General features: G+C 45.2%; 1 protein-coding gene across 2 annotated transcripts in view; it reads left to right on the top strand.

The window, feature by feature from the left end:
• GRIPAP1 (GRIP1 associated protein 1) overlaps positions 1–24,522 on the top strand; it is a 1,613,923-nt gene that overhangs the window by 330,994 nt on the left and 1,258,407 nt on the right. For both annotated transcript variants that reach the window (XM_069645489.1, XM_069645490.1), the window contains exons 10-12: positions 3,883–3,930; positions 4,618–4,649; positions 7,587–7,634. In XM_069645489.1, coding sequence (XP_069501590.1) covers positions 3,883–3,930; positions 4,618–4,649; positions 7,587–7,634 — 128 coding nt within the window. The remainder of the gene's footprint in view (positions 1–3,882; positions 3,931–4,617; positions 4,650–7,586; positions 7,635–24,522) is intronic.

Raw genomic sequence — 24,522 nt, 5'->3', positions numbered from 1 at the left:
AAGACAGATCAATCGCTTTGGCTGAGTTGTCCTCCAGAGTTTTCTGAAGAAAGTGGGTTTTTTCTTGCTTTCCTCCTTCCTCCATATTTCTGTATTGCTTTTGGGGTCTCTAAGATGAGGAATCTGTGTAAGGAATGAATCCATTAGAAGACAAAATTCCTTGCCACATGGTAAGTAATTACTTGCCTTTGATGTTCAAGCCCCTCTGACTTGGAATGCGCTGCCAGGATCCATAAGATTAGCAGACACTCTTGATGTCTTCAGGAAGCGGGTGTAGCATCACCTCTTCAACCTCAAAGGTGTTTGGTGTACAACTGCATCAACGGCCTGCCACCAAGTTACCTAATGAATAAACTGAAATTGTACCATCCGGCTCGGGCTCTAAGGTTTGAAGATAAATATCTGTTGATTATTCCAAGGTCCAAATGTCTTTCAAGAGGAGATTGTAGTTTCTCTGTTGTTGGGCCTATACTGTGGAACAGTCTTCCGTTGAATTTAAGGAGGGCCAACTCCCTTCTGACATTGGGTGCAGGCTTAAAGACCTATATTTTCAAATAATGATCTTTTGTCTCTCTGTTCCGTAAAATCCAATCGCACAAATGTTACCATGACTACATTTTCAACTAGTCTCTTGTTCCATCTGCACCAGGATTCGATTCAGTTTGTTGTGTGTATAAATGCTTCAAGTTCAAATTCAAACCAAATGAACCTTCAGGTGCTAGCCTGATTCTTCCCCCGTGATTCTTCCCCTGATATGTTCTGTTTGTCCGTTGTTTCCATGTTTCATGTGCACTCTGAGACCTATGGGCATGTGATGCTTCATAAAAACAAATTAATAATAATGTATTAGTCCTTCTGCACATATTCCTCATTGCCCTCCCAACCTGCCCATCTTTTTTCACCTCATCTGTTCTGCTGTCCTCACCTGCTTGGCGTTAGGGAAAAAGGTGGATCTGAGATCTTGGGGAGCAGCAACTCAATATATACTGGCCCCTACATCATGTCCAGCAAATGGGTGTGCAACACCGCCAGGCATGGCCACACTGCTCCTTCTGGTGGCTGAAAGATTCCAAAGACCGCTTGCGCTGAAGAGAATATATTCAAGATGAGGAGTCTGTTGAAGAGAGGGCTAATTCATCATAAAAACATTACCAAGATGTGATAAATGTGTTCTTTTGAAGCAGGTGCCTCTGATGTTGCTCATGATCCATGATCCTTCAGATTACAAGAGGGGTCAAACAAAGACTTTAAAATGAAATACCATCTGCATGATCTTGTCACATGACCTTCTGGGAGCCAATCAGTGGGCTCAAGATCACTTGCAGGCTTCCTGGCTGTGTAGAGGCAGAATCCACGGTGTTGCAGGCCAAGGGAGCTTGATTTTTGTGGCAGGACCCTCAGTTTTGTACAGGATGCTTTGGAATGGCTCAGTGTTGGAACCATCTGTAGGCCATATTACCACTGCTTTCACGTTTTATACCCTTGATCATTAATCTTTGTGAAGTAAACTGCCAATGTCCAGTAATATAGTGGGGCACCACTCCTCCGCCTCCGTTGTTTGCTTGGGGCTTCCTGGCTTGCCACCATCGTTGCCTTTGTCGATTGAGCCACTGGAATATGCTTTGCCCGACTTCAGTATTTCTGGTGCTGTATTTGCTGCTGTTCTCACTCCTGGTTGGTGGGTGTCCCCCTTCTGTGAAGGTTGACAGTTCTTCCTTTGTGTCCTCTGACTCGTCATTGCCCTGGGGTGCAAGTCCCTGGGATACAACATTTTGTAAACCATGGCTGTAAAAGAATAGCTGTACTCCTTCGGTTGTTTTGGTTACCAGGTGCTATAATGTGCCCTGCAAGGGAAGATCTTATACTCTCTGAGTTGTTTTGCCTTTCCTGAGGCATGTTTTTGGTAACTGCCACCATGAGTACTTGCCTTTGGGCCCTGGGTTGGTGGGTTATTGGAGATACTTGCCCTCCGAGGTTCCCATGCTCTCCAGGCATTGGGCTGTGCAGCCCCCTTCTACTACGTTTTGCCATTCACTTACATGGGCCTGAATCCTGCTGCACTTCCTTTTCTCTTCTGGATGCTGGATCTTGTACCTGGCCCTGTAACTCATTTTGAGGATCTACTCTGACGTCCCCTGGGTTAAGTTGCGCCATCTCTGTATTAAGAACTCATACAGCGTAACATTCTAAGATACTCACTCTAATAGTGACGTTTCTCCTGGATGCTCCTCAGAATCTTGTCCCTGGAGTTTTCCACCAGGATTTGGATTTATATTTGTTACCCCTGATTTCCTGTACATTTTGAAATCCTTGTATTAAACTCCTTCCTATTGAAATATTCTAGGTCAATTTATCGTTTCTGATTGAATGGGTTTCATTTCTTGGAGTATAATGCAAAGTTCGAAATTGGTTGGAGCACCAGAAGCTACCTTTGGCTCTCCTTGCCATCTGGTGCAATATGCACATACCTGTCAGGTTCCATGCCATTTCAGCAAAAAAATTACTTTGTGGTAGTTAACTTCGAAGTGATTACTTTAAAATTGTGGTTTGATCCCCCATACCCCTGGTTCACCTTCACTACTACTGTACCCCAAATCCCTCCCCACTGCCTTTTTTACCTTAAAAACCACAACTACATATATATTTCAAAGTAGTTTTGAAGCAATTACTGTTGTTGAAACCACAGGATACATGTGACAATGACTTTGAATGTTTAGTAATGTGTATAAAGGAACTGGGCACTTTGAAACACAATTTACTTGATGTGTAGGTGCCTTACAAATGCACAATAACATTTTTTTTAAATAAACCCTTTTGGAAGACATTGTATACATATTGGATAATATTGCATCTCATGTGTAAGTTAAATGTGTGGCACGCTATGTACTTGCTCCTGATTCTCCAGAAGGTAACTCCCTCCTACCAAAGCAAGTCTGACACCCAGAACCTTGTTTCTGCTCTTGCTCATCAGATCTTAATTTCGAATCCTGTTTAATATAATCGTTTGGGTCTTGGTAGTGTAAGCTTGAATGTATCCTGAATTATGGTTACCTCTGGGCAGTGTTGGCAAAACAATTAACCCCTTTCCTCTCTCTAAGATCTATTCAGCTGTATACTTTACACTTGTGATGTTCATGTTATTACTGTGTGCCAGCGTTTAGGAGGGCTACCGTGAATAATTTCTGTATGGAATCTTAGGTCCTGATAATTATTAATGTGTGTTTTTGTTGTCTGGGGTTTCCTTCTGTTCCCACTCCTTAAGCCTGTATGTATAGTGTCATCAAATGGGAATGGGGCTTACATTTTAGTCACAGGAGTGGATTGGGTCTTAGCTGTAACTGTTTCTTTTATAAATACGCTATGCTTTACTGTGTGTGATAGTTCATCTAAGTACTTATTTTGACCTAATAGCCCTAGTAACCTTCTGTACGTGATCTTATGATGTAGTCTATATTTTTTCAATATCCCAGCTTAGTGTATTCTTTGTGGATTACTATTGGGAATAACTGTATTTCAGTGTATTTCACTGCAGACCCTCTGTCCCTTGAGTTAAGCCTCACTGCTCTGCCACAACTACCATTAGTCTGGTCTCTCCTTTTTGGAAACCTCTGTTCTGCCTAATTTTAGATTGTTCTACAGTCCTCACCAGAGCGCTGCGCAAAAATCTCCTTAATCGTTGAGATGTGGTGATTTGACAAAGCTGTATGGGGGGCACAATACTGCAGCACACCAAATGGCACTGCAGCCAATGGAAATAACTCTGTATGGATATGGGATATAGAATCTCTGGATGGCACATACCCACACAAGAGTGTGTTGTTGAGTAATGTCGGTGTTAAAATACATTTATGCTATTCTCTTTAATTTTGTACTTCTATCCAGAATGCAAAGCAAGCTGATGTGACTCGACTCCAGGAAGAGCTGAACAAGGTAGGTGATATTGCATTTTGGGTTTGTTTTAACATTGATGCCATCAGGCCTGTCCTGTTCAGCAGCTTTCTGTCATACTCATGCTAGACTCTAACGGGTTTGCATAGGTCCCTCTGATGCTGGATTAGAGTTCCACTGCTCATACCATTCAACCAGTCATTAAATATCAGACAGCAGTTGAGAAGGTGGAAATGTACCAGAATGGTTTAGACAGTATTTGCTGTGCCTTTCAACCCTTGACGACCCTATGCTTGGCTAGGGTGCAGGGAAACTAAAATTGTCAGCTTTAGCAATGGCGTCTTCCTTTTCTTGACTGACATAATCAAACACAGGTGAATGAACAGTCCACTTTCATAAATCCCTACGACTGGTGTTGACAAACAGCGACCATAAGCACATCTCTGCTTTAGTGGAGGGTTTACTCCGGAGACCCTGCCTCCAGAACCTCTATGTTTCATTGTGAATAATTGTCTCTGGAAGAGCTCAAGCCTGTTGGTGGCGTAGTGGCTGAGCATGGCATCAACTTGTGGGGTCTCCACATGTACTTTGCACTAGTTGGTGGGTGAAAGGTTCCCGCTCCATCACTTGGAATTGCTCATTTTCCTAACTGCTTTCATAATCCACTGTCGGAACCATTTTGCTCCTAGAGAGCTTCACTTCATATTTTTATCTTGGCTTCCTTCACAGCTGGCTGAGAAGCTGAGGAAGAAGCAGGAGAGGTATGTGCCCCGGTTCATCTAGAAACAAGGGTTATGGTATGGAGGGTGTGAGTTTGTTGTGGGAAGGAAATTCTTTCGCTGTTTGTCTCTAAAATGGGGTCCTTTTTGATCACCGAAAGCAAAGCTCTTGAACTGGGATCCGCACAAACACATGCACAAACACATGCACAAACACATGCACAAACACACGCACAAACACACGCACAAACACACGCACAAACACACGCACAAACACACGCACAAACACACGCACAAACACACGCACAAACACACGCACAAACACACACACACAAACACACAAACAAACACACACTTAAGCACACACACACACACATTTAAGCGCACACACACACTTAAGCACACACACTTAAGCACACACACTTACACACTCGCACACACACTCGCACACACCCACTTAAGCACACACACTTACACACTCACACACTTAAGCGCACACACACACGCACACACACACTTTGGCGACATAGCACTTGTAACTGTCAGGGTCCCTTCATGCCAATAAGGCAAATGCCAAATGTATCGGGCTCTGGCTGAAACATTACTGCTATCACTAGCATTTAATATAACCTGAAAGGAGGTGGCACATCTTATAATGAGCATCTTATAACTCATAAGGCATCTGATCTAATGATGTGCCCTTATTCTAGGAACCACTGGTCGTTAAATCACATATGAACAGACAGGATACCTACTAAATATACATCAAACTGTGTGCATAGGAATGAATCAAGTCAGCACATAATATAAACTCTACGTCGTGTTACGAAAAATTGCATTAAATGCATAATATTTATAATCAAGCAGATGCCAGACATTAATTACAAGTGATACATACAAAATGATTGGATGAGTACACAAAGCAATAAAAAGGCTGCCACATTTATACAAGTATTTGTATTTTGGAATGTGTAGTGGGCACGGAACGGACCAAACTGTATAGCAGCGCAGATGAAAACATAATTCGAACAGAGCTATACCGAAATACAAGACACCAGAGTGTAGGGGAACCCTATTTAAACAGAAACTTTTTAATGCTCTTCGGAATTGGGAGAAGGAGGCAAGGGTCCTCAATTTTAAAGGTAAAGAATTCCACAGTTTTGGACCAAATACAGAACATCTTCTATCTCCCCGGGATTTATAAGCTCAGTGGGGTATAGATAGAAGATGACGGTCACTAGAGCGTAGCTGTCTGGCAGGAGGATATGGGCGAATCAGGTCTCTCGTATTAAGGGGAAATGCCTTTAACACATTTGAAAACAAGGCGGTCTGCCTTGAATCTAATGCAATCCTCTATCGACAACCAATGCAAATCACAGCGGAATGATGACATATAATGCAGTTCTGCCCAACCTAAAAATGATCCTGACCGCCGCATTTTGTGCTCTTTGGAGTCTGTAGATCTGTTTAGATGGAATTCCCAGTAGCTGACTATTGCAGTAGTCCAAGTGGGCGCTGGTCAGAGCACCGACCACCGCCGCCTTATCTTTTTTGTTAATATAGGGAAGTGCTTGGCGTAGGAGTCTCGGGACAAAATGTACTGCCTGGACCTTATCTCCCAATTGACCTTCGCTGCCAAGGTCGTCTTGCCAAACACAGACCAAGTTCTTTACCCTCGATACAAATTTTAACTCTTTCCCAAAAGAGTTGGGATGGGCAATTTCTTGGCTGCAATCAACAGATTTCTTGGTCTTGGCTGAGTTAAGTTGTAGTTGTTTTCTGGACCTCCATCTGCTTACTTCATCCAAACACTTTCCCAATCTACTGAATGCTTTGACGAGATTAACAAACATGAAGATCATAATTGAAGCTAAAAAGAAATTCTCACCTAAAAGGTAACTTCGTTCTCTAATGGTATGTATAGCTTTGTGTCCTTATCCAATCATTTTGTATGTATTTCTTTTAGTTAATGTCTGTTTTCAGTCTGTTATCAGTTTGATTATAAATATTATGCATTTACTGCACTTTTTCGCAACAGGATGTTGAATTTATATTGTGCTGATTAATTCCTATACACACAGGTTGATATATATTTAGTAGGAACTCTATCTGTTCATATAATATCTAATAATTAGCCAGCTAGAAGAGGGCACTGTTTAAAGTGTGCGTGTTAAAAAAAGTATGACAAGGTTCACATCGTTTACTGTGCCTGTTATAAACAAATAAAGGGGTGAATCTCGTTATACATGCTTTCTAAAAGAGTGAATAGGGGGTGCATCTTATAATGATATTGCTAGAAACGTAGAAGAAGGTTGAACATGCTGGAGTGCTCCCTCCTTAAACATGTTACTAGGCCAAGGCTTGCAGTAAGTCTCTTAGAAACCTGTGCAAAGACGGCCCATCTTATAATGAATCCATTAGAAACTTACGAAGAGACACAGCATTTGGTGAGCCTTTTATATTTTATAATGGCACAGCGCCACCTCACTGATGAGGCCCAACAAGGCTGAAACACGTGTCTGGGTTGCTGTTGGTGCTCTTGTTCATAGGAGGTTTGTCTGGCATTTCGGAGCTTGGCTGCCCTTGTGGGCAGGACAAAGACTGATATGCAAATGGATATTCCTCCTTTGTGAAAGGTGCAGTGAGCAAAAAGCAATCGCTGCAGACTCTCAAAGGGGGAAAGAAACACAGAACAGGTTATCATGCCATGTTCTTTCTAGAGAGGGGCACCTGCTACCTTTTTATATTTGATAATGATCCTGTTATTAGCATGTGGGAAAGTTATAAACCATAAAATAAGTTAGTTACATCCATTTGAGTTAGTGGCACATTTTATTGGTAGTCCAGCTGGTGTTTCTTGGCATAGCTGCTGTTGAATAGTTAGGTGTCTGTAAACTGTTTGGGGCCTGGAATTTTGAAGAAATAACCCATCTTTTCTTATTGTTTTTTTGTGTGTCCTTTTCTCCACCTCGCATTTAGTTTCCTGCGTTTACAGACAGAGAAAGAGACACTGTACAATGATAGCAGGTGAGGACAGCTTAATGAGTCTGGAAAATTAACTACTGAACTCTCTCCATGCCCTTGTGCGACCACAAAAAGCTGCATTTAAATAAAACCCCTCAATTTGCATGATTTCTGGAAAGTGGTGGGGTCTTGGAAATGTCTAGGTGAATTTTGAACATTTTCTTGCCTTTAGTGGTGTTTAGGTTTAAAAGGGAAAATGGGAGCTGTGTATGGCCTTGAGCGCAATCATGACATAATCCAGGAGACTCTCCCTCTGCTTCTAATCCAAGCTACCTCTACTAGTTAGTTAATGCATTTCCACCATCTGAAAAGTGCACCGAGCCTTGAGTATTACTTTTATTGTCTCCCTGCTCATTAGCGTATTTGTTTTTTGTTATTGTATGTTTACTATAAATGTATTTGTTGATCGTACATAAACCAATAGCTGTCTTGGTGCTGAGCAGTATGGTGGAGCAGAACACCTGACACCAGTGTAGGGATTTCAACTGTTTATCGTAGTCTGTGTGGGACTTGGGTTATCTATAGCTACTGGGACAAGGTCCTGGTCTTGAGCCTGTCTATCGTGGGGAGAGGTGGGGCAGAATGACCCCTCTTAACCTGGAGTAGGTGGCCTACTGGGACACTGCCAGAGACAGACCTACCCCATATGTGGTGTGAGGGAGTTGAGGGGGACCCCTGTCCCCAGCTCCCTGGTATGCTTGGAGCTGAGCATTTACATTGGTGCCTCTGTCCTGGTGCCTATCCGCCTCTGTCCTGGCCACTTTCTTTTTCTACTCTTTCATAAGGTCCCGCAAGACTACAGCGACCAGCATGTACCAGGCACCTCAGACCCCAGGGAGGGAGAATGGGTCCCGGGTAGCGGCACAGTGCAGAGAAAAACGATAAGTACCACAATGCACCATCTGCAAACGGATAAGACCTGGCCTGGAAGAGGAGAACATTCTGGTTACCTAAATGCAAATGGACTACACTACCCCATTCAAGAACTGAATGGGAGGCAAAGCACCTACCCCACACACACACCAGACTAGCTTCAGTGGGGCAGAAGGAATCGGCAGGGGTCAGTTCAGCACAAGGGGACTCCAATGATCCCTCCACAAACCCATGTCGATAAGGACTTGCATTATCCAGCAGGGAAAGTGTCTGCATGGAAAAGATGATGGATGGAAAAGTGGTCGGGCTAAAAAAACATAATGATCACTTCCCGGGGAAGACCCAGCCCTAAAGAGAAGGAGATGGAAGGAGTTTGGACTAGGCAGAGGTTGACTCAGGAAAGCGGCTAGCTCTGGTAACCAATGGGAGTTTAGGAAGCTTATAGGCAGGAATGGCAGGGCTATAAAAAAAACAGTGAACTGGCCACTAGGGGGCGCATGGATGAAGCTGGCTTCCACGTGAGCTCCTGAATCGAAGGTCCCTCGAGGTTCTGAGCCCCGCCTTAGGACCCCCCAACACAGAGATTGTTAGCCCACGAGGTGGGTGAACCCCCCCCCCGCCAGGTCTGGCGAGAAAGAGCGAGAACATTCCACTCAGGAATACGCTAGAAATGACTTCAGAAGTGGGAACCGAAAGTGAAAGTGCTTCCAGCCTCCACGTTGGACTGCGAGGTTCGTCAAGACAGGGAGGCCCACGACGGGTCTCAAATCGTTCCCATGGCGCAGTACTGAGGTAGCGCGTGCCCTGCAACCCCCTCTCCTCATCACAATTGTGGACATACTACGGATCGGCTGATCCGTTAGACGGAACACATCGTCAGCGAGTTTTAGGTGATAGTGGAGACGGGATCCGCGCCTCTGAGAAGAGGGACTCCTGCAAGTAGAGCGCTGGGTGACGGCAGAGAGGAGGAGCACTGCGCGCTACATTGTCGGAGAGCTTCTGCCTGAGCAGGTGCCCAGCATCTGGACCTGGTGCCCTCTCCAGCAGCCTCAAGTGAAGCCTTGCTGCGTGACCGGCCAGGTCCCACGCGAAGCACCACCTCGCACCAGCGAGGAGACCTTGCCCACACTCGATCGGTGGCAGGCCCTTGCCGCACCGACCGACCAGCATTCCGCCCGAGGACACTTTGGAACAAGACGGCACCGCAACAAACTGCAGGTGGGAGGGAGAGGTTCTAATTTCCCGCGGGCACGACTCACGCCCTATATCCAGCAGTTCGTGGAACAAAATTGATCCAGCGGGCAGGTGGCGCCCCTCTGACTCGAACACGGGTGAGGCGCGCCTGGCCAGGGGCACAGAGCTGCTCATTCCATGCCCTCGTCTGGAGAGGAATGCTGTGGAGCGGGCTCCCCTTTCCTTAAAACACTTTTTAAACAGCAGTAACGCGGCCACGCAAAGCAAGGAGGTCAAGCCAGGTGTGTGTGATTCTGGTCAATTGCCTGACTTTGCTTGACCCTGCTTTTGGGACACATCAGGTAAACGTCGGGTAAACGGCCTGGATTTAGTCCGTTGTCTTTTGTGTTGTGCAAAAGTGTTCATGTTGAAAAGGGGGGGACAGTGTTTTGGAATATCGTTGGCTGGGGAAAAGGTCTTGAAAGAAGAAGGGGGATACTACGTCTCGCCAGTCGGTCTCCCACTCCCACTCCCACTCCTGAAGGAACCCCCACCTTGCAGGTGATCCTCCCTCACTAGTCCACCCCTAGGAACTAGATCCAATAGCGATGGCATGTCCTAGCCACCTGGATGACAGATCCCCGGGACTAGTCAGGGATACAGGATACACCTTCAGGTTTCTCACAGGAATGCACAGATGAGGTGAAATGGTGTGAGCGATTCCCCTTTGATGTTTTTCTCAATGGAGAATGGGAGAATGTGGTCATTTGTAGTTAGGTTTGAGTGAAGCAAGAGTTTTTCCCAGATTATCAGGGTACTTGATGCTGCAAAGCATAGGTTTTTGGGGAATTAGGAAAACCTCACCGGCTTCATGGTACCTCAACTTTGGCTAGTTTAATTCGTATCATGAAATATCAGATTTTGAATCCAGCATTGCCAAAGGGAGTGCCTTTGGGTTTGCGGCACGCTGTGGGTGTTTTTACCAAGCCCCTGCGAAGTACTTGACAGATGCTTTCATGATCTTTCCTTTACGTCTTGGGCAGTGCTCCCTGGTACTAGGGTTCTTCAGTAGCATGTAGGCAGCAGTTGAGGCAATATGTCCAAAACAAATCACTTTTTATAGTGTCATAGTTGTGAACATATCCACCGAGTGTGGTCATATATGTATCGCCCAAGCGTTTACATTCTGTGAAAACATGTTTGGGGTCTCAAGGGCACACAGTGCATTGCATATTCAGCACACTCTTTGTGTCAGTGGAATTTTACGGTGGGTCCCACAACGACCAGGAATGGTAGTTGATTGGTACATAGTCTAAGGATTAGGCTGCGCACTGCCGTTGAGGAACTCTGGCGAAGATAGGGCAGTAGGCCCAGGTACCTATGCCTGACAGTTGACAATGTTTAAATATAGACCTATGTCCACAGTGGTCATGTCTAAACCATAAAGCATTGAAGGCTCCAGTTTAGCTAGATAGTATTTGATTAAAGGAAGGAGGGTGAATTTGCAGAGCTTACACTTGATCCTTTTCATCTGACAAATCAATGGTCTAGATTTCTCTCTGAGATCGTTCTTGTAGACTAACAGAGAACGGATATTTGTTAAGTTGTTACCCAGATAACAAATTGATAAAACCCTTGCTGGAGTGCATTCCCCCATCTTCCAGTGCACCACTTTAGGTTTAGTTAGTTTTGTTACAGAAAATAACAACCTTGGATTTTTCCCCATTGATGAAGAATAGATTTAACTTTCTTTGGAGACCCAAAGGGGTTTTGTCATCGGCAAATGTCAAGGAATTTAGCTTTACGTGGCCTAGGATAACTGAGAAAGTTGTAGCCTCTGATCACAATTTTCCAGGTCACTAATGTAGAGGTTGAAGAGGGTAGGATCCCAGACACAACCCTGTCTAAGGCTCACAAAGGTCTGTACTTGACCTGACACACTACCCTCTTTCGTCAACCTGACCTTGATTGTTGTATTCCTGTGTAGAATTGCCATTAGTTAAACCAGTTTAAGTGGAACTGACCATTCTAGAAATGTGTTCCATAATCGGGTTCTGTGTACTCTATCAAATGCGCTACTCATATCGAGTGAGGCCATATCGATAGTACCATTGGCCCTCTTTTTCACAGATTCCAGCAGACGTCCCATAACTGTGGCATTTAGGGCTGTTCCCATGCCCGCTCTAAAGCCCACCTGGAAACTATTTAGCGCTCCCAGATGCGTCAGCCAATGACTGAGATCGCGAAGGAGCAAAGAAGAAAATATTTTGCTGGCTACGTCTACGAGCGCTATTGGCCTATAGTTGTTCGGGTGAGTGGTAGGGCCCTTTTTGAAAATCGAATTATGATTGATTCATGCAAGGAAGGAGGAAAAAGGTGAGTAGAAAAGAGAGATGAAAATAGTGACTCCAATGGACTGACCCAGTCCTGAGGATTACTTTTCAAGACGGGTGTTAGGCTATCCTGTCCCGGTGCTCTAGATGCCTTGGCCTTCGAAGTAGCCCAAAGCAGGCAAGGGTCCTGTCAATTGAGAGTCCTCTCTGACTGCCCTTTTAGGAACAGTAAATTTGCTGAAGTAATAGTTTAGCCAAGTACTTTCTAATATTGTCCAAGGGATGATCGATTTGGCTAAATGTTGATGTCTCCCAGCCATATCCCAAAACTGAGAAGTATTAGAATGTTTTAACTACTCCAAAGTGATTTGGTTGTCCTTAATGTGGAGTTGAATCTTTTGATTCTTCAGTGTTCTTATATCCTTGAAGAATTTGTCCCTTTTTTGATCTTTAGAGTTCTGTTATAAGATGAGCTTTCTGAAGTTCCTGTAGGTCTCTGATCTAAGTTTCTTAGCCTCAACAATTCGAGTATCATGAACATGTGAGGGTAGCTTTAAACGTTGTAGTTTTCCCCTCTCTGTCAGTAATTTTAAATGTTGCAAGATTGTGATGTTAAATCTGTAGTTCTTAAAGAGATCTAAGTTTCTTAGCCTCAACAATTCGAGTATCATGAACATGTGAGGGTAGCTTTAAACGTTGTAGTTTTCCCCTCTCTGTCAGTAATTTTAAATGTTGCAAGATTGTGATGTTAAATCTGTAGTTCTTAAAGAGACTCAAGCTGTTGCCTCCTCGTTGCTCCATTAAACTCTTTGCTTTTGACTGAATTGTTAGGTACTCGCGAGGGTTCCATGTCATTTCATCGTGGGATGTTTTTTCGCAGGCTTTTTTACAGTGGATTTTTTTATGAAAAAACTCATCAAATGTTTTTATTTTTTTATTTTTGGGGGGTTCCCCCCCAAACCCTCACCCCCTTTAATTTTTTATATATCCCCGAACACCCACACCGAATATATATATTTTCCAACCCCCCAAAAAAATCGCAGTTAAAAAGCCTGCGAAAATACATCCCGCGACGAAAGTACGTCGTACCCTCGCAACAGGTCAAAAAGTTCCACTTCACAGTTAGCCCGCCCCTGTCCACAGAAAGTGGAGCCATGAAAAGGGAGGTGGTATTTTCCTTCATGAGCATGTCCATATTGAGCTCTAAAATAGAATGGTCACTAAATCCAAGATTGTGGATAACTAGGGATCCGAATAGTGAATATAAATAAATGGACATGTAGATGTAATCAATCCAGGAAGCTGAGGGGCCTCTGCTCCAGGTCGCCACCTCCCCTTCCTCCGATCTTTACCTGGGTAAGGCCTGCTGTAGGCCCCAGTTTTGCATGAAAGAGTCCCATTGTTGACCATGTGCGCGAATACCCGCTGCAGGACCCATGGGTGTCACTTGTTTGTTGTTTAATGTGGCCCCCTGGGCACAGCATGCATTAAGATCTACAACTATGATGATGTTTTTTGGAGGGTAGACCAAGTCCAGCCACTAGGTAATTAAGTTGCCCAGCCCTTCTTGCACTAGGTAACTTGACATCCTGTGTGGGTTCCAATAAAGATAAATAACCAGTATGTCTAAGTTTAAATGTTCTAGTGAAAGGGCTGCGGCTAATAAGCCGTCAAGGTTTGTGTATATTTCTTCGTATTTGGCCTTCAGACCCAGGTCAATAGTGAAAGCAAGGCCTCCGGAGGCTCCACCTTTCGGGCCTCTAGTAGCTGGTTTGGTGAAAGTATGAAACCCTTCTAGTTCAAAGTGGGATACAGCCATGGTTTTCTGAAAAAGTAGAACTTGTTTATCGTGGAAAAAGTTTTTGATTCATGGGCTTGTCTAAATTGCTGTACCCACAGATATTCCAGCAGATTATTGAAAGATTATGGGGGTTAAAGATGTTGTTTAGCTGGTCGTGAGCTTGCAAACATCTTGAAGGCAACCTCCCGCCATGACCAGTCCTGACCCGACTTGGTTAGTGGCTGTTGTTGAGTTAACACTCTGGGAGTCTGCCAACACAGTTCTGTCTTGTGGTTGGCTTTGATTTGTTAGCATTGTCCTCTTGTTGGGTACCGATAAAAAGCTCCCTGCTTCTTCTGTATTATTGACGTCATATATGTCAAAACCTAGAGATTTTGGAGTATCATGCTCTTCAGAAATGAGTTTAGTAACCAGGATGGAATAAAAGTGGCATACAAGCCGGTCACTGTCTGTTTTTAAAAAAACTCAACATAATCTATACCATTGGAGCATGGAGACTGCAAAGCTGGTATCGCTTGAAACTGTTCCAGGATTTTGCTCCTGTTCATGATCAGAACACTGTTGATCTGAGTTGTTTACCCATTTGATTGATTTAGTAACTGGCCTGTTCAATGATATTGTGTCTTTATTCAGTGTCTTATTATTTATAGAAAGACAAGTATCTTTCAACGTCGACGAGTCTTTTAGTGAAACATGGCCATTGTGTTCTATAGCAGCGGCCTCTGCCTCTTGTGCACTTGGTACGTTGTTTTCACAAGTAGCGTCTTCATGACGCACTGTTGGTGATGACAGTAAGCAAATCTTTGAGTTTCTCTAGCCTGAGAGGATGATGTTAACAAAGAAGTGATTTTGTGTTGATTTGTTTATTCCCCATTCCAAGGACTACTGCGTGCTCAACTTGAAGTAGATGGTTAGCCACAGGGATCCTGTGTCTCCCCTACCATGTATAATATTTTTACCAAGCCTTTATTAGACAACCTTGACAATTTGGGTGTCACCTACACTAACTATGCAGATGACACCCAAATCCTCATTCCCATCACACACACTTATGACACTGACTCCAAACTCAAGAATTAAATTTATCAAATCATTCAGGCATGGATGGCCATTAATGGCCTCTGTCTAAATGACGATAAAACTGAGATACTTCTGATCAGTTCCCAAAATCGACTAAACAAACTACCAGAACAGTTAAAATCCTTTGTCATTGGTAACATCAACATAAAGTGTCAAAAGAAGTCAAAACTTTAGGGATTTATCTTGACTCAACCCTCTCTTACCAAACAAATCAATGCAACAGCATCTGCGGTGGCCTACACTGCTAAACCTATCACCACCTGCAGGTCGTTTGTTCCTCTCCACCGAAAGCTGTATTACCTTGGCCAGAGCACTTATATTATCTAGATTGGACTACTGCAATGCCCCATATATTGGGACTAACAGTGGTAATCTAAAAAAAACTACAGAACAATGCCTTAAGAGCGGCATTAAACATCCCTAGATGTTCAACACACTCAATAATGGGGAAGAGATCGACACTCTCCTCCGAACCACAGAAGCCGAATGAATTCGACCCGCCCACCGTGTTGGCACAGGCACTTGATAGATATTACACAGGTCACCACGTGGCAGCCAATGGGGGGGAAGAGGAGTTAGGGAGAGGTTGTGGATAGGGTGGAGAGGTTATGGATAGGGTAGGGGTAATTAGGAACACCGGATAGAGGTTAAGGCAACAAATAGGTTGGATAGGGAAGGGGACGCACAGGGAAAATCCTACCCATCTAGACCTTTGCCTAACGTGTTGTGCTCATCTTGTTGTAACCATAACACTAATAACCATGATATGAACATACACCATGCCCTACTTCCTGCCAGTACCAACTTAAACACACCTTAATACGTATGCCAGGTCATTACCCAACATATACGGTACACTTAATGCAAAAAAGCATGATGAACACAAACAAATGGGAATCTTTCCCCACATATGATAGACAAAACACATGGCCCTTTGGGCAAGCGTCAGCAACACATAGAGAACACAAAACAATCATAAAGTCCTAACTAGTTTGCAGCACTAGTTAACGTTGCCTGGATGCACCCATGGGTTTAAAGATTATATATATTCATGTAGTAAGCGGATTGCTTGATTACGCATGAGCGCACTGAGATCGGAATGGTAGCCATGTGCCTCTTCCTGGTTGCTAATAACGTTGTGCAGTAATCACTCTAGAACATATAAGAGATTTGAGTCCTTGTTTTTTTCCACATAACCGTTCAGGGTGCACACAACCCCACCCCTCAGTCCCTCCGGTATTTATCTTCGGTCTGAGAAGCCCCACGGGACATCCCGGACGAAGCCTTGCACAGCAATCAAGCAGCCCGTCCTCCACCTCCCCTTCCGAGCTGCAGTCCGACGGGGGAATCAAACATTCAGCATTCTATGAAGCTCACGAAACCCTCCTTCCTGCTCCAACTCCAGGCGCACCATGATACGAATAAGCCACACCTGCCACGCGCTGTTGCATGCTAATAAGATGTCCTCAATCAACCGCAGCTGGCAACGCACGCATATCTAAACTACACATTCGAAGGGATTGTGTCCTCCGACATATTCCTTATCTTAGATATCTCCTTCCAGTTTTGCTGGCCTTGGAAAATTTTTCTCTGGAGGGCGCTGCGCGTCGACGTCCGCCGAGTCGATGTCCCTCGACAGCCGTCGTATCGACGTCAACGTCATCCTGCCTATAAAGGCCGCGCGCAGCGTCCGTTGCTCAGTTCCGTTTTTCCACGCTTACTCAGTGCCTCGGAATATCGTTGCTCAGTTTCGTAGACAATTTATCCTATTTACCTCGAGATATTCGATCCGTACTCGATGGCTTCCTCGTCGGAACCGACGACCCCTCGGTCCGGCTTCAAAAAATGCAGAGATTGTGGGAAAAAGATGTCGCTGACTGACCCTCACAGAGTTTGTCTGTGGTGTTTGGGAGCTGAACACCATTGTTCGGAGTGCGAGGACTGTATGTCCATGACAGCTAAGGCCCTGAAGGAGCATAGGGGGAAGCTGGAGAAAGGTAAGACTTCAAAAGCTTCTTCTTCCTCGACGAAGTCGAGACATTCGTCTCCTCGTCACCATTCGTGCTCCAGGTCTCGGAGTGGGTCCCATCACTCCTCGAGATCGAAGCACTCGAAGAGGAGACGTCGAAGATCCCCTTCTCCGTCCTCCTCTTCCTCTGTTTCTTCTAAGAGAATCCCTTGCCCCACGAAACATAGTTCCCGGGCTGAATGGGAGGAATTCCGCAAAAATATGATGAGCGTCTTCGAGAAAGCGGCCTCGACCCCCTCGAAGACTGCCGAGAGCGATGCTCTGGTCGAAAGACCCGAAGGTCAAAAACGCTGCGAGTCGCAGTACCCGGCGAAGGAAGCTTCTCGAGCGTGTCACGAACCCTCGAGTAAAGCTATGACCTCGAAACCTTCTTCGAAGGGTCTGTCGATGCCGAGGTCTGTGTCTTCGACGCCGTTGTCGAAGGGACCTTCGACACACGGGTCCGTCGACTCGATGCCATCTTCGACACCGGCTTCGACGCCAAGGAAAGTCATGGTTACGACGCACCCAGTGGCTATCCCCAGGTCCTCGATGACGATGGCGTCGAGATTGTCGACTTCCTCGAGCAGAATCCCAATTCTATTGAGGACCTCGAGGCCTCCGCCTTTGTTTTCGACGCCAAGCCCGAAGCCTTCGGCGTCGACGACATCGACGTTTTCGAGGCTGATTACGACAAATTTGGCACCCTCTGCCTTGGAGATGGGTTTCACACCCTTTGTGAGTTCAGAACAATTGAGAACTATGTCCTCAATTATGGAAGAGGGAGAACTATCTGAACAAGAAGACACATTTGAGTTGCAGGGTCCTGCAACCCCAGTTCAAGAGGAGTTATCCTCAGAAGAACGCAGGTTAAAGGATCTCCATGATTCCTTACATGAGGCAAGTGGGTTAGACACTTCCCCTGAGGTGGAGTTCACTAGGCCAGACCCGGGGGAGCATGCTGAAACCCCCTATAGAGCCTTAATGGCCAGGATCACAGAATTTATGGGGTGGTCAACACCTTCACAGGCTTTTCAACAAGATGACCTCACGGATATTCTTGACAAAGGTCCACAGGAGGATCCTGTAGTGCCCTTTCATAAAGCTCTTCAGAGGAAAATAATGACGAATTGGGAAACCCCAGATGTCGTCCCGGCAGTAAATAAAAAACTGTCTACTAAATACAGGGTATCTTCTGCAGACCCGGAGTCTTTGTCAAAACACCCATCCCCAGAAAGTCTGGGGGTACAGGCAGCATCTTCTACTGACGTCAAGACTGCTTATCCTACTGTCCCACAGGACAGGGACGATAAGAAATATGATGCTATGGCAAATAAAGTTTTTTCGGCATGTAGCATGGCGTTAAAATCTGTTAATGCTACTTGCACCCTTGCTAGATTCAGCCATACACTTTGGGAGTGTGCTTCTACAGCGGCTGACTGCATCCCGGAGGGAGAAGAAAGGGAGGCGTTCCTAAATATCATACAGGGCGGTAAAGACGCTATGTGCGAATCCCTCCAGATGGGCATTGATTCGGCTGACAGTATCAGCAGAGCAATGGCGGAAAGTACAACAACCAGGAGATTCGCTTGGTTGAGAAAGTCTGCTTTTGCCCCAGATGTGCAAGCCAGGCTCTTGAAATGCCATTCGATGGCTCTTCTTTGTTTGGGAAAAAGGCGGAGGACAGTATAGAAAAACTGCAAACATCAAAAGCAGCAGCAAAATCCCTAGGCGCTGCAATCCGTCAGACACCTTTTCGTCCCACAGGAACCTCTGCGAGGGGCAAGTCCTTTCGCTTCTACTCCACATTCGGAAGAGGTAGAGGACGGCCGGCTCAAAGGGGACAAAGAAGAACTACCCGAGGTGGACGGGGTAGATATTCAAAAGCTGCAGCAACAGCAGGTGCCTCTTTACCATCGGCATCTGCATCAGCCGCCCCAACACCACTCTGAGGACTTCCCTCAAAGGACACCTGTAGGAGGCAGGTTAACTCAACATCTGGCGGAATGGCAGGCTATCACGTCAGATGCTTGGGCATTGGAAACAGTTGCCCAAGGTTACTGCCTGCCTTTCCTACGCATACCTCAGAGTCATCCACCGGGGATCAGCTCTCAGAAAGCTCCAGATCCGCTCCTCTTGCAGGAAATTTTAGACCTGCTAGAGAAAGGTGCCATAGAACCGGTACCTGTAGCGGAGAGGAACAAGGGCTGGTACTCCCCCTACTTTCTCATTCCAAAGAAAGACGGAGGACTGAGACCCATCTTGGATTTGCGAGAATTGAACAAATTCCTCAGGAAAGACAAATTCAAGATGGTAACTCTTTCTCAGATCCTTCAGGCCCTTCAGTTCCAGGACTGGTTGGTATCTCTGGACCTTCAGGACGCTTATTTCCATGTGCCTATTCATCTCAAACACAGGAAATACCTGAGGTTCGCGATTGGCAACTCTCATTATCAATTTCGAGTGCTGCCATTTGGGCTGACCTCCGCCCCGAGGGTCTTCACCAAGTTAATGTCGGTAGTGGCGGCAAGTCTAAGGAGGGAAGGGATTCACGTCTACCCCTACCTGGACGATTGGTTGATCAGGGCTGTATCTTCAGAACAAGTTCAGATCCAGCTAAATCACGTTTGCCACTCCCTTCACAGACTGGGCTTCTCCCTCAATTTAAAGAAGTCACAAATGATACCATCGCAGAGACTCCTGTTCATTGGAGGAATCCTGGAGACTTCTCTGGGAAAAGCCTCACCACCAGAGGTGAGGGCTCAAGATATTCTACAGATGGTTACCAAGTTCCAAAATGCCCAAAGTCTCCCAGCCTTCGACTTTTTGAGGTTCCTAGGCCTCATGGCATCCTGCATTTTCCTAGTGCCAGAGGCTCGCCTGAGAATGAGATCCCTCCAGTGGGCACTGAGGACTCAGTGGTCACAATTCTCAGGAAGAATGACAGATCTTCTTCAGGTTCCCGACAGGGTGGCTCGAGAACAGTTTTGGCAACCCTGGCCGGAGATAACGGTAGTCACGGATGCTTCACTCACGGAGTGGGGAACACACGCCAACGACTTGACCATCAGCGGTCGTTGGTCTCCATCGGAGTCCAGACTACATATCAACCTGTTAGAGCTGAGGGCCATCAGACTTGCGCTGAAGGTGTTCCTGCCAGCTGTACAAGGGAAGAATGTCCTGATAATGACGGACAACACAGTGGCCATGCATTACCTCAACAAAAGAGGAGGCGTAGGATCACTACCCCTGTGCAGAGAGGTGATGCAGCTCTGGTTTTGGGCAATCCAAGAAGGAATCTCTCTATCGGCAGTTCACCTAGCCGGAGAGAAGAACTTGACAGCGGACGCTCTGAGCAGGCAGAGCACAGTCTCCCACGAGTGGGAACTAGCTCAGGAAGTCCTTTAAGAGATCTTCGCCCTTTGGGGAACCCCTCAGGTGAATCTGTTCGCCACCAGTGTCAACAGAAAGTGCGATCTGTTCTGCTCAAGGGAATTTCCCCCAAGAGGAGCTCTGAGAGACGCGTTCATAGTGGACTGGGAGTTTCCGCTTCTGTACGCGTTCCCACCGGTCCCTGTCATTCCCCAAATGATTAGGAGGTTGAGAAGATTCCGGAAAACCACAATCCTAATTGCCCCGGATTGGGCCAGGAGAACGTGGTACCCGGACCTTCTAGACTTGTCCATCTGCCCTCCAATTCGACTTCCACTCAGAGAGAACCTACTCTCAAAGAAGGGAGGTCAGGTTCTCCATCCAGACACCAAAACCGTGAACCTTCACGCTTGGCTTCTGAAAGGCTGTGGTACAAGGATTGGGACCTCCCTGATGATGATATGGAGGTGTTGCTTTCGGCAAGGAGGCCAGCAACAAAGTCTTTATACCGCTGCCGTTGGAACAGATTTTGCAGCTGGTGTAGAGAAAAGAATATCAACCCCTTTTCATGTGGTACACCAATGGTTTTGTCCTTCCTACTCTATTTGGCGAATTCAGGCCTTCAAGTTGGCACCATTAAGGGCTATCTCGCAGCGCTATCCATCTTTAAGCGCACTGCGGAAGAACCATCCTATTTCAAGTTACCCTTGGTAATACAGTTTCTAAAGGGGTTAATCCCCCAAGACCATTCCAGGTTCTCCTATGGGATTTAAACTTAGTCCTAACTTTCCTGATGGGCACACCTTTCGAACCACTCCATTCTTGTTCGTTAAGATTTCTTACCCTTAAAACTGTTTTATTAATAGCACTTACATCTGCTGGAAGGGTGAGCGAGTTACAAGCTCTTTCTTGTAAACCCCCTCATACAATATTTCACAAAGACAAAGTTGTCCTGCAAGTGAAGCCTAATTTCCTCCCAAAGGTGGTTTCTGAATTCCATATCACTCAGAAGATTACACTGCCATCTTTCTATCCTCCACCTCATCCGGGGAAAGAGGAAGAGAGGTTACACAGGCTGGACCCTAGAAGGGCTTTAAGTTTTTACATCAGTAGACTGGCCAGGATAAGACAGGCAGACCAGCTGTTTGTAGGCTACGCAGGTCACAAGCTGGGGTTACCGATAACTAAGCAGACCATTTCCAGATGGATCATTCTAGCCATTTTGGAATGTTATAAACTAGCGGGAAAAGAGCCCCCTCAAAACCTTAGGGCTCATTCGACCAGAGGTATTGCAGCTTCATCGGCCCTCAAAAGAGGAGTGCCGGTTAAAGACATTTGTGTGGCCGCCACATGGTCGTCCGTCCATACCTTTACACGATTTTACAACTTGGATTCCTCCTCCAGTCAAGAGACTAGGTTTGGAAGGGCAGTATTGCACTCTATTCATCAATAAAAGGAAGCATGAAGTCAGTACTCCCACCTCCAATAACAGAATACTGCTATGGGAGCCTATCTAAGATAAGGAATACGTCGGAGGACACAATCCCTTCGAAGAACAAGTTACTTCTTACCTTGTAACGTTCTTTCGAGGCCAGCAAAGCTGGAAGGAGATATCTAAGATAAGGAATACGTCGGAGGAACATCCCATCGAAAGATCGTTACAAGGTAAGAAGGAACTTGTTCTTTTCCCAAGTGCTGCTGGCAATTGTAGTCTTATGCCTTCTCATGCTCATGGTCCTTAATAAGCAAATTTGAGCACTCCTCTCCTGTTCCAGCTCTTATTCCTGACACTAGAGCTAATCACATCACTCCTGTCAGACAAAATGCCCACTGCCTACCAGTGAAGGATAGAATTGTCTTTAGGACTCTTTCACTAACCCACAAGTGCCTGTCAAACAAATCCCCCAAATACCTAAACAATAAGTTCACAAACAAGCAAACCAACAGACCTACCAGAGCCTACTACTAACTATACCCAGCTACAAACCGGAAAAAGCGGGGGGTAAGAGTTTCCCAGTACTAGCCGCTAAACTCTGGAATGCTTTGCCAGCAGACCTAAGAACCAAGCCAGCCTTCTGGGCCTTCCGAAAAAAACTAAAAACATGGCTCTTTGAACAGGGTTGATAGTTGTTGCTTCCTTGCCACTGGACCACAACTGAAATCTTCATTCCTCTATCGCGTTAGCACCTTATCTTTGTTTTTCTAGTAACTAGAGACAGATGTAAGCGTCACATTGTGAACATTACTGTTAACTCTTTGTATGCCTATGTATTACAATATGTCTCTTAGCTCAAATTATGTATCTATCATGCTACATTTAATGAAACTTCTTGTAAGTTAACTGGAACCTGTAAACGTGCACCTAGATACATCCGGGTTAGGTGTGTTATATAAATAACCAAATAAAAAAAAAACATTGGTAAGGAGGAGCCTTGAGTTTCCTGTATGGTTATAATATTTGATTCCTCCACCATCGGCAGAGATTGCAAGAACTTGAAGGAAGATTTCCTTCCTTTGATGTTTTGTGCCACCATTTTCTTTGTCTTCTTTTTTTATTGTTGCAGTTTCTTTCTTTTAGTTTTGAGTTGCGTGTTCCGCATAGTCTTCAATGAAATCAGAGAGGAAGAGTTGTCCAATAGTTAAAACACTGTGCTTTGTATTTGGAAGTCAGTTGGAGCATTGTAAGATGTTGAGATCAGACTGCTTTCCAGGTGTCAGTTAATAAGAGGAGAAGAGCTGTTAGGTGTCAAGCTCAACACTTCTAAGTCCAGACATAAATCTAAGCCTATTGTTGTGTCCAGGCCGTTGTTTAAATTGATGACATTGATCTGACCGGACTTGCTGCTCTTCTTTTTTTTTTGTTCGTTGCTGCGATAAACAATTTGTGAATTTGTTTGCTGATTCATGGTATTTGGAAGGAGTTGTCGTGCACCATTTCCTTGATGTTCTTATACAGCCGAAGTAGGGACTCAAGCACCAAATGTAAGACGGACCCAGAGACTCTGAATTGGGTAAAATATTGGAATCCCGCCTGTTTTGTATATTCCATGGTGTAAAAGCCATAGGGATTCATTCCATTAATATTACCTGGTCTTTGTGGTAAATTTGAATTGCGGCCGGTTGGTTGTGTGCTTTTTTGTACCACATTTCTGTTTTTAGAGAGAAGACAACCTAAGGCTGTGCTCTGGTCCTGAAGAAAGCTGCTAGACTATAGAAGCGTAACCTGCTGGAACCGGTAGTGTTATTCTCTGAACTCTCAGGACACGATTCATTTAGAGCCCGGGTAGATAAAATCATCATTTATAAACGTACAGAAAAAAATCTGCAATTTTAATACACTAAAAAGTATAAAACACTCCCCCAAGTGTTTGGGTTTTAAGTATAGCGATAGTAGTAAAGTAGTGAGCTAAAAGTAGGGTCAGCCCATCTTCTATCCCCTTTCCTAGCACCAACCAGGGATAGATAAATAACCAGAGTGAGGAATAGTTAGGAATTCTAATAGGGAGATTTAGTGAGCTGTAGGCCACTGATTGTTGAGAAGTTATGACTCGAGTCTCATGAAGAAACTCTGTGTTGCGTGAAAAAATTGTGAGCATCAGGTGGAGGTTGCATCTCTTTGGCCCTTCCCCCCAACAGTGTTTTGTTATTCCAAGACTCTGATAAGGCCTGAATGGAGAACTGAAGGGGCAACCTTCTGCAGGGGCCGGCTCCTGACACACGTAACCTGTTATGAAAGGGTTTAGATCACTTTTGGGTTGGCCAGAAACTGGATGTGCCCACGCTGGGAGGCTAGGACGTCACATCACAACTATTTGTGGGCAATGCCCTGCTACTCACTTGTAACAACATAGCCTTGCATAAGCTACTGGGCACCTTTTGTAACTGAATTTGCAAGAAGCTAGTCATTGATGAGTGCAAAACCAAGTCAATGGTGATAGGCCCAGCGAAATGGTCCAGGAGTTTTTGTGTAAATGCAAATGTTTAGAGGTAAGGTCTTTCTTTGACAACCCTGTGTATACTTTGATATTAAAATGGATTGGGACTGCATTTGCAAAGGATTGGGAATACATTGTGTCAAGTGTGCCAGCAGTTTCCCTGGGAGTTCAGGAGCATGTTTTGGGGTAATTCTCCTACACAGCCCGGTCTATCCATGAAAGTCTGTTGCTGAAGATTGGGACTGTGTACCATGTGCCACAGTGATTGTAGTCGGAGAATCATTCTTTAGAAGCCTCTTTTCATTATCGAAGGAAT

The sequence above is a fragment of the Ambystoma mexicanum genome, chromosome 2p (genome assembly GCF_040938575.1).
Source record: "Ambystoma mexicanum isolate Mex_15411 chromosome 2p, UKY_AmexF1_1, whole genome shotgun sequence".
In the NCBI taxonomy this organism is placed as follows: Eukaryota; Metazoa; Chordata; class Amphibia; order Caudata; family Ambystomatidae; genus Ambystoma; species Ambystoma mexicanum.
Note: the sequence above shows the minus strand (reverse complement) of the source record. Positions and strands in the feature narration are given on the sequence as shown.